The following is a 10,646-nucleotide window of genomic DNA, read 5'->3' on the forward strand; positions in this document are numbered from 1 at the left end:
ACACACACTATGGGCACTGTGTGAGGTAAAACACACACACTATGGACACTGCGTGAGGTAAAACACACACACTATGGGCACTGCGTGAGGTAAAACACACACACTATGGGCACTGCGTGAGGTAAAACACACACACTATGGGCACTGCGTGAGGTAAAACACACACACTATGGACACTGTGTGAGGTAAAACACACACACTATGGACACTGTGTGAGGTAAAACACACACACTATGGACACTGCGTGAGGTAAAACACACACTTATGGGCAACTGATCACTGTTGCATTTTTGTTGAATTTCTCAGATATGGTAATGAAATTATAGTTCTGGAAGTAAATATCCTTGTATTTAGGAGATGTAGGCTAAAGTACTTAGGGACAAACATCATTGCGGTCTTCCACTTTAAAAGCTCAAGAAAAAAAGGAAAATAGAGGAAAAATGGCAAAGTGTTAGTAACTGGAGAATCTGGGTGAAGGATTTAACATGGGTATTGACTTCCCGTTCTGTGTTTTGACATCTTTCTAAATATAAAGTCTGGAGAAATAAAGGCCTTCAGAAGATCTCAGATGTCTTTAGAATCTTTGCCAACTCTGTATTGTGTCATCAAAGATTTTTGATGGTCTGACACTTAGGGTGGGCATGGTGGCTCAGACCTGTAACCCCAGCTACTTTGGAGGTTGAAGCAGGAGGATCCCTTCAGCCCAGGAATTCAAGGATGCAGTGAGCCCGATCATGCCACTGCACTCTACCCTAGACAGCAGAGTGAGATCCTGTCTCTTAAAAAAAAATGATGTGGCACCAAGTTAATTTTCCAGGCTCATTCCCAATTGCACTCCCATATCAACAACTGTTCTACCTACATACACCGTAAAACTCTACATGCACTGCAGAGGGAATAATTCCCAGTGTGGGACAGTGCATAAGCCTTCCTAACCACAGCTCCTAATGTTGCAGCGTCCCTCCCCGTCCCCTCCCCACCACCACTGCAAACGCTATGACACTACTCACAGTCCTTAGCACAGACCAAGCACCGTACATCTCTGGGTTCCTTATCTACCTACCAGTAAAGTTCTCTGCTTCCTCAGTTTTGAATTACTCATCTTACAAAGGCCATCCCAAATGTTTGATCAGAGAACGTAAAAAGTGGAACACAGCTGTAGAAATCATCTGAGTCAGACCTTTGGCTTTGCAAATGAAAAAAATGAGATCCGGACAAGTAGAATGAGCTGCCCAAGTTCTCATATCAAGTAGGCATTGAAACCAGCACTAGAACCCTGATCCATGTGAGCGTCCCTTCTGGTCTCTTAGAACAGTCCCTTGTGAAGGCTGTTCTTAGTCCGTCAGTGAGAATTAAGCACTCCTTGCAGGGTCCCTAAAGCAGGTACTCTGCTTACAGTACTCTTTGGCACACAACCGCCTTCTGTCTCATTGTTAGTCTGTGCCCATCTAACCATGACCCCTATCTGGTAAGCCCCTTCCTTGTGTATCACCCAGAATGACATCATGCAGAGAGCAGACACCCAATATATATTTAGAACCATTAGTAAATAGCAAGTCAGCTGTAAATTGTATCTCCAAGGAACGCTTTACTTGGAAAACAAGCATCTAGGTATTATTTGCACTATTTTTTAAAGTCATGATTTTGATCAAAGTTTTATCTCAGAAACAACAGTAAGAAACTTACCTTTTCTGAAGCGGCCCCAAAAAGCCTCCGAGCCAGCAGCTTTCCTGCCTGTATGGCAACAGGGGTAAGCTCTGGTTTACCCTCCAAAACATCCCCAATAGCAAAGACATAGGGCACGTTGGTCTGCTCCACATCGTTTACAGGTATTTTGCCATTCCTATTAGTTTTTGAAAAGAAAAAAATGACTAACTCTATACTGCTGATGATTAACACTATTCTAGAAGATTAAACACTAGAGAAAGGCTTCCTCTAAGTACACGCCTCAGATTATATTTATCTACAAGGTTAATAATGTAAAATAACAAGAATTTCTGTAACTCCGAAAGAAAACACATCTGTGAAGCTATGTGTGTTTCCTGGATGCCTAGGATGTCTCCAGGCTTCCCCTGCAGCTGCACTAAGCACTTGGGAGTTTTTCTCCTTGCCTGACCAAGGGGATAAAAATTAACTCCAAAATCAGAGATAGTAAGTGAATGTATCTCCACTATTATTTTTCAAAACCACTGCTTAATGCATGAGCTTTCAAAGGACTGAATGAAAGTTACTGATTGACTTATGAAGAAACTGATAATAAAGAGCTGGTATAGCTCTTTATCTTACTGTAAGATAAAGCATCTAAATTTTAAGGCATTTAAATTTTATATCTTAGTAATCAAATTAGAATTTCTAAGAGGTGATCTGCAACAAAATTTTCCTTTGCGCAGCGTTAGTGCAATGATGCCAGGTATACTTACTTCTCATTAATTTTGACACCAATCTTCTCCAAGCCTATTTTCCTTGTACAGGGATCACGACCAATTGCTAACAAAACCTATATTTATAAATAGATCAAAAGCACAAATCATCCACATCAGTAATGAAAGAGGGAACATCACTATAGATCTTGCCAACATTAAAAGGATAATAATGGAATATTATCAAAATAGGGAAAATAGATTCCTGAAAAGACACCATTTATCAAACACACACAAAAGTCTGAATAAGCCTAAGATATGGGTTAAATTGTGTCTCCTCAAAATTCATATGTTGAAATGCCAATACCAAGTACCACAAAATGTGTCTGTATTTGGAGACAGGGCCTTCAAAGAGGTAATTAAGAAGATTAAGACAAAGACCAAAGGATGGCCATGTGCGGACAAAGGGAGAAGACAGACACGTATTTCCAGAAAAAATACAATCCCAAACACAACCCCAACAAACTTTTTCTTTTTCAGAAATTGACAAACTGTTTTTAAAATGTGTATAGCATTAAAAATGCAAGGGGCCTAAACAAAGATTGAGCAATCACTTCACTGGATCTAAGACTTAACCATAAAGCTGCAGTAATCACAGCAATGTCGTGCTGGGAAAGGTCAGACAGATGGTCTGAGACAGACTCGCTGCTAAAGAGCCAAGTGATTTCATCACGGCACCAAAGCAATTCAATGGAAAAAGGAAAGTCTTTTCAAAACATGGTACTGGATATCCATATGTAAGAAAAAGAACGTCAATTCCTACATCACACTCTATGTAAAACCTAACTCAGGCTTCCAGGCCTGGCCGATGCGCCAGGCACCTCCTGAGAGCCTGTGCTGGCCACAAGACACCTCCACACGTGCACCCCCGCGGCCAGCAGGAGAGAGCGGACCATGTGCAGGCTCCCCCAGATCTGAACAACCAGACCACGCAGGGCTGCTGGAAAAACGAAGGGACATCATCCTCTGGAAATTGTCCAGCAGTGTCTCAGAAAGTATTAATACAAACTATCCTACAATCAAGCAATTTTAGTCTTATATATTTATCCAAGAGAAGTGAAAATATATGTCCTTGTACAAAAACTTTATACAAGAAAACTTCATAGGAGTTTTAATCACAAGATCCCCAACTACAAAGAGCCCAGGTGCTCCATCCGTAGGTAAATGAATGGTCAAACTATGCTGTCTTCACGCAATCTATACAATAAAAAGAACTAACTACACGCATACAACACGTATGAGTTCTGAAAACATCAGTCTGAATAAAAGAAGCCAAATACCCAAGAGCACATAGCATGTGACTCCATGTGTGCAACCTCTGGAACCAGCAAAACCACTCTATGGTGACAAAATTGGAATGGTGGCTGCCTGGGGCCAAGGACTGGGGAGGCGCACAAGAGAGCTTTCTGGTCTCACAAAAATACTGTTTCCTTTAAAAGTGTGTGGATTACATGAACATATGTGTTCGTCAAAACTGATGAAACTGTACACCTAAGATCTGTGCCTTTCACTAAATGTATATTATCTTATTACAAAAATAAGCAATTTATAGTAAGATATTATACACTTTATACCAAATACATTTGAAAACTGATAAACTAATTTCTAGAAAAGTATAATTAATTAACAGTAACTCTTGAAAAAAACAAAAAACCTAGAAGTCCTTTGATCATTAAAAAAATTGATTCCATGATCAAATATATCTTCACAGAAAATACTAAGCCTAAATAGCTGTGTCAGTGAATTCTAACAAACATATAAAGAATCAATGCTAATACTGCCAGAGAATAAAAAAGATGAAACATACTGTAAACTTCTTTCATGAGCTAGAATAATCTTCATACCCAGATCTAAAAATGTTCAGAAACCAATATAATTCCTGAATATACATGCAAAAATTCTAAATAACCAACTCTAACATTTCCAAGTTTGGTTTATACAAAGAATACAAAGTTGACTGACCATTACAAAATCAATGTAATTCAACACTTTAACAGATTAAAGAAAAAACTGATCGACAACTGCCAGAGAATCACAGTTATAACTGAACATCCATTCATGATTTTAAAATAAAGAAACAAGACAAAGTAAACAAAAGACATTTAAGAAATAAAAAATATGAAGAAATTTCTTTGATATGAAAAGGATTTACCAAAATCCTACAGAAAACATTATTCTCCAATAATCAAACATTGAATATCTTTCCTTTTGATATTGAAAACAAAAAAAAAGAATGTCTGATATTGCCAATCCTTATCAATATTGTACTACAGGTCCCAGTTAGTATACTTATGCAAGGAAAAAAAATAGAAAAACATTAGAAAAAAGAAACAAAACTGTTATTATTTAAAAAATAAATGAACAGGTACATAGGAAATCTAAAATAAACTAAGGAAAAATTATTAAGTAAGAGTTTAGCAAGATTTCTGAAAAGAAAATCAAAACAAAAACAGGAGCATTTCTATATACTACCAATAGCTAAAAATAATGACATTTTCAAAAAATATGCCATTTGTAAATACATAAGTACCCAGGAATAAATCTAATAGAAGATCTCTGTGGAGAAATTTATTCATTCTGGGAATCATTAAAGACTATCTCAATTAACGAACAGATATACCACATTCACGGACTGGAAGACTGTGTATTGCAAGAAAGCGCTTCCAACTGATATACACGCAATGCAATCCTGATCAAAACTCAACAGGGTCAATTTGGGTTATAGCATATCTTTTTTTGGTCCTGTTGATCCTCTCTACATTTTGCTTTTTTTTAACTGAAAAAAAGTACATAAAAACTATATAAAACATGAATGTATAGTTTCTATTAAAACTATAAAATAATTACAAAAGAATTGCTGGCATTCAAAATAGTCCAAAGATTATTAACATTGCCTGGAGATTTCACATAGTTTCTTGAAAAAGAAAAATAACTTTATTGTTTTGATTATAAAATATAATAACTAGTGTTTACTACAAAAGTATTCAAATGAAGAAATGTACAAAACACCTAATTCTCCAAAAGCAAGCACTCATAACATTTGGATATAGGTACTTCCAGATTTTGTTCTATACACAGTTATAAGTACATATATTTTACCATGGATATTCTGTACGTACCACTAAAAATTCAACTGTCAACAACCAAACTATTTTCTGTATTTATTATAATCTTAAGGAATTTTAATATGTTAATCCTTCTATAATTTTTCCATAAATTTTACCTCTGATAATTTATGAGTGTGTTCACTCACTTAAAGCTGATAAGATATAAAAACGTACTGTGTTATATATTCCTTCAATAGTTTCTGGTCCTTCTGTGGATTTAGCTGATACTTTCAACTTCCCAGGTGATCCTTTCTCCAACTGTTGAACCTAGTAAGGACAAAGAATATAATGATTGTATCTAAAGGTGACAGAAAACTAATGGATCAAAGGGTGTATACGTGTGTACACGTATATTTGCATGTGTGTGGTCGTGTACACGTGTGCAGGTGTGTTTAAGGTTTCTGGACTAAGCAGAGAAAGAGTGAAGTGGACTGTCACCAGGTACATTTTGGAGATAACATGACTTAACAGATTAGTGGAGACTGGAGGGAGCATAAAAGGAGAAATGGAAAGTGGCACCTGTGGCTCAAGGAGTAGGGCACCAGCCCCATATACCAGAGGAGGTGGGTTCAAACCTGGCCCTGGCCAAAAACTGCACACACACACAAAAAAAAAGGAGAAATGAAGTCATCTTAATGACTTGTGTAGACTGTGGTACCATTTTCTGAGTACTGAGATAGGCCAGAAAGATTGGGGTACAAACTCCAGAGTTTCATTTTTGTCTCATTAAATATGAAATACGAGGAATCTGAGTATCCACGTCCAGCAGACAGCTAAGGACACCTGTCAGGCATCTTTCTTGAACTCCACACTCATTTATACAGCTGCCTGCTGGGTATGGATACTACCAACAGGAGCTATAAATCTGACAAGTCGTTTGCATTCAGACAGTACCTAAAACCACAGGCCTCAAGAAGATCATCCAGGTAAAAAGCTCAGAGACGTGAAGAGGGGCAGGATGAAGACTAACAGAGCTGGTGTGTGCAGGGTAAGCAGACACGGAGGGGACGAACACGGATGGTAGGGCCACAGAAGCCTTCATATAGAAGGACAGTCAATTTTACCACATGCCGCCAGGGGCGCCCAGGAAAATAAGGACAGAGACATGACACTGGATTTGACAATGGGCAGTGTGCTCAAAACCCAGGAAGTGGTGGAGATGGCAGCAGCTCAGGGGTGGCTAAATGTGAAACAGAAGCAGGAAATGTGAAGCACCATGGAAAGAAGTGCTTTTGTTACGGGGAAAAGGAAAAAAGGGACCCAGCAAGAAAGGCGGGGGCAGAGGTGAGCAGGACTTAACTGTTTCACAGGAAAGATACTGATGAGAAAAGGGAAGGACGACAACTGAGAAGCGACATCTGGAGAAGGCGGAAGACGTGAAAGCCCGAGAGACTCAGCCTCTCAAGAGACTCAGGGCACTTCTCCCCCATCAGAGGGGGACAAATGAGGTTGGCTTTATAAATCTGGCAGTGAAAGCACTATTTTTAACACTGTTTGGTGAGTACTGACTAATTTATTTAATGAAACGAAGTAAAGACAGGTAAAATTAAAAGTTAAATAGAGAGTAAGAAAATAAAAGGAATTCCAAGTGTCATTAAGACTTACCATCACAGGTACGAATTTTCTTAAGAACTTAACACCATGCTGTTCCATGTAGGAACCTACTTTCTCTGCCATTTCTTGGTCGAAGCCACGAAGAAGGACTGAGCGCACCATGACTGTGACCTCTAAGCCCAGGCCAGCAAGAAATCCTGCACATTCCAGGGCAACGTAGGAGGCACCAACCACTAACGTTTTGCCAGGGCAGTGAGGCAGAGAGAAAAGATCATCACTGAAAAATAAAAATTAAAAAGACAACACCTAGGCAATAAGAATGAGATGAATATTTAGGTTCAATGCATTCTGATCTTTTGATGATTGAACTGCAATTTGGTGTGTGAATGAAAAAATACTAAAATTAACACCTTCTGAAGTTTGAAACTGAGTCTACTGTGAAAAGAACGTGGAGAAGGAAGTATACCTCAGCTTTTTTCAAAATCAGAGCATAAGCAAAGCTATTTTAAAAACAGAATAGAAATATTAGACTATATTATACGTGATAAGAAGAAAAACAAGGGAATGTCTGCTCACCTGAACAACGTGCAACAAGAAATGTCTTTCTTAATGTGAGTCAACAAAAGTTTGCAAGTCACTGTATTCCATTATACAATGTCCTTTTTACCACCCGTGGAGAACTCTTAGTAAACTCCAGTGTTAAGAAGAGCTGTGTTGCTTCTGCGCAGACAGTCTGTGTTCATTGTGTGCACACTAACCCTTAAAATTAATTGTATTTACTTCTTTGCTTCAGCCTGTAGGAAGTTTAGAACCAAATTCCCAGACTACTTCCAGCAATTATCTAGAAGCATATAGTAAATATTTTGTGCATAAATTTGACCATTGACATTATAGGGTATCTCACCCATAAAGTCCCCATACATGGGAAAATGAGAAATTATAGCTAAATGAACCTTAATTTGTAAGACATTAGTTACAGAATTTTATAAAGTATTCTCTACATGCTGGGCGCCTCTCATAAAATTTTGTAATGACTGTTCCTCATGTATGGCACCTTTATGGCCAGCCTCTGGCACACCCTCTATTTACCTAACCTTATTTTCTCCTATTTTCATTATTTTAACTATTTAGCTTCTCAGATTGTATGTACTTTATTTGTCATCAATTTAAATCATTTGTGGAAGAAGACAGGGAGTAGTAAATTGGAAACAAATAACGGAATTTATTAAAATGAAATGTTCTAGTTAATCTTACCTAGTAATACAGTACTCTTTATCTCCTTGGATTCCTAAATACCGCGGCCTTTCACCTGTTGCTATTACAAATTTTGCAGCAGTATAACAAGTTTCCTGACCTTTTCTATTGGTTGCCTTGAAAAAAGAAAAGTAAATCTCACTTATTCACCAAACACTACAGAGTATCAGATACCCTTGACAAAACAGTTACCACCCCTCTGAGCTTCTCCTTCAACAGAAACAAAAGTAATTATACAATGTGATACGGGCCAACACAGATACTAGGAGTCACCACAGAGTACTGACCACAGCTCCTCAGTGGGATGCAGGCTGCCTAGTGGAGACAAGGAGTGGGAGGGACTCCAGAGGGAAGCACACAGGCCAGACAGAGCCAAGCTGCAGTCTAGGAAACAGCAAGAGGCCACAAGTGACTGGAGAACAGGTGTGTTAGAGGCAAAATGAAACAGGCAGACTGGAGCCAAATCTGAAGGCCCTTATACTCCATCCTAGAATTAAGGCTGTGGGTACCAACAAATGTTGTTCATTATTTTATTATACAAATAATTAACAAATGCATTTTCATTTTTAAAAATTCAAATATCAGTGAAGATGTGTTAGACAAGTGGGCTTGCACCAGCAGTGGGCTGAGGCTGAGCCGCCTGGAGTGTAGGGCCTTGCTCAGGAGGGCCCCAAGACAGGCAAGCCCGCACAGGTTGTGCGGGAAGGGAGTACCTGGGGTTTCCAGCCTGAGCAACAGGGAAACACTGATGCCACCAAGTGATGGATCAAAGAAAAGGCGGGTTTGGTTGAAGAAGGACTGACTTATTCAAACAGGTGTGCCAAAAGTAAAACTAACTTGTATTTGAACTGTGTTTTACGTTAACACTGCAATTCAAATTGGCCCAGGTAAGGCTTTAAAGAGTCAGCTTTAAATGAACCACCTTGTAACTTTATAACTTAAAATAATAACTGGCTAAAAAATAATCTAAAATCTTGTCAAAATTATCTCACATGGTGCTACCAAAGTACAAAAATAAACTAGATGTTGAGGATAATATCTGATTATCTTTCATAACTCCAATCTAAAATATCTTTTGAGTTCCTTAAAACGAACTCTTTCTCCTTACTATCATCGTGTAATATATAAACAGTACAAATGTAAACTTATCTTATTCATGTACTCCTTTTAACAATGCTTTTATGAATAATATATATTGGAGTTCAGTAAAAGTTTTGCTGTAAAAAAAGGTTCCACTAATAAAACTGTGATCTTTAATCTTTTGAACTTTAAATTGTTTAATCTAAACATTTTCTCTTTTAAGATAACAATAAAATCAGAGGCAAATAACTTTAGATTATGAAACCAACATATAAACAATTGCATGTTCACACAAATAAAATACAAAATATAGTCTAGCAAAGGGGAGGGAGAGGAAGGAGGGCAGAGGGGGGCAACTGGCAGGATCTCATCTGACCTGAGGGTGTTCAGCATCCCCCCGGGTGAACTCAAGTGAGAACAACATAACCTAAAAATCTGTACCCTCATATTAATTTGGAATTAAATTTAAAAAATAATTCTTTAAAGTGTGATTTCTTCAATTTAGCCAGATGTGTGGAATGAACAAACAACAGGGGAAAAGAGAAACTTATGCATGGCTGTGCATGTGTGTTAGGTACGTGCACAAGGGTCAGGCAAATACAGGGACCATGAGGAAAGGCAATGAACAAGACAGGAAATTCAAACCATACCTTTATCTTATGATGTTCAACAAATTCACCGTAGGAATTGACGTAGGCCACAGACTTCTCCCTCAGAGACAGCCTGTAGCCCCAGTTTAGAGAGCCAATGTGGTTCTGAACTGCTTCTATCATTGTCTCCCAGCTGTGCCTCACTGCAAAGACAATCAGGGTGAAGACGGAAAGCGATTTTACTTCAGTGGTAAATATATATAATCACACATAAGCCATACTAGACACTGCTTTAAAAATCTGGAAGTGGACAGGGATAATTAGCAACTTAAATCTTTTTTTATGTCAGCGACAGTTCCTACCTCTTCCCATTTTATATTTCAAAGCATATGGAGAAAGCAAAGTCCTGAAAAGAAGAAAACTGGGCAAGAGGTAGGCAAACGGTCCTTGTATGGCAGTGCCTGGCAGGAGGTTCCCCTCTCTGTGGGGCACCCTGAGCACCCTTCCCTGCTCCCTGGGGCACCCCGAGCACCCTTCCCTGCTCCGTGGGGCACCCCGAGCACCCTTCCCTGCTCCGTGGGGCACCCCGAGCACCCTTCCCTGCTCCATGGGGCACCCCGAGCACCCTTCCCTGCTCCGTG

The 10,646-nt window shown here is 38.8% G+C and overlaps 1 protein-coding gene across 1 annotated transcript in view; it reads right to left on the bottom strand.

Moving 5' to 3' along the window:
• TXNRD3 (thioredoxin reductase 3) overlaps positions 1–10,646 on the bottom strand; it is a 50,954-nt gene that overhangs the window by 17,384 nt on the left and 22,924 nt on the right. Inside the window, exons 7-12 of the mRNA XM_012809221.2 lie at positions 10,066–10,208; positions 8,336–8,451; positions 7,133–7,358; positions 5,702–5,794; positions 2,421–2,497; positions 1,687–1,843 (exon numbers count right to left, since the gene is read on the bottom strand). Coding sequence (XP_012664675.1) covers positions 1,687–1,843; positions 2,421–2,497; positions 5,702–5,794; positions 7,133–7,358; positions 8,336–8,451; positions 10,066–10,208 — 812 coding nt within the window. The remainder of the gene's footprint in view (positions 1–1,686; positions 1,844–2,420; positions 2,498–5,701; positions 5,795–7,132; positions 7,359–8,335; positions 8,452–10,065; positions 10,209–10,646) is intronic.

Source organism: Otolemur garnettii, unplaced genomic scaffold (genome assembly GCF_000181295.1).
Source record: "Otolemur garnettii isolate 467f Iridium unplaced genomic scaffold, OtoGar3 scaffold00101, whole genome shotgun sequence".
Classification (NCBI taxonomy): domain Eukaryota; kingdom Metazoa; phylum Chordata; class Mammalia; order Primates; family Galagidae; genus Otolemur; species Otolemur garnettii.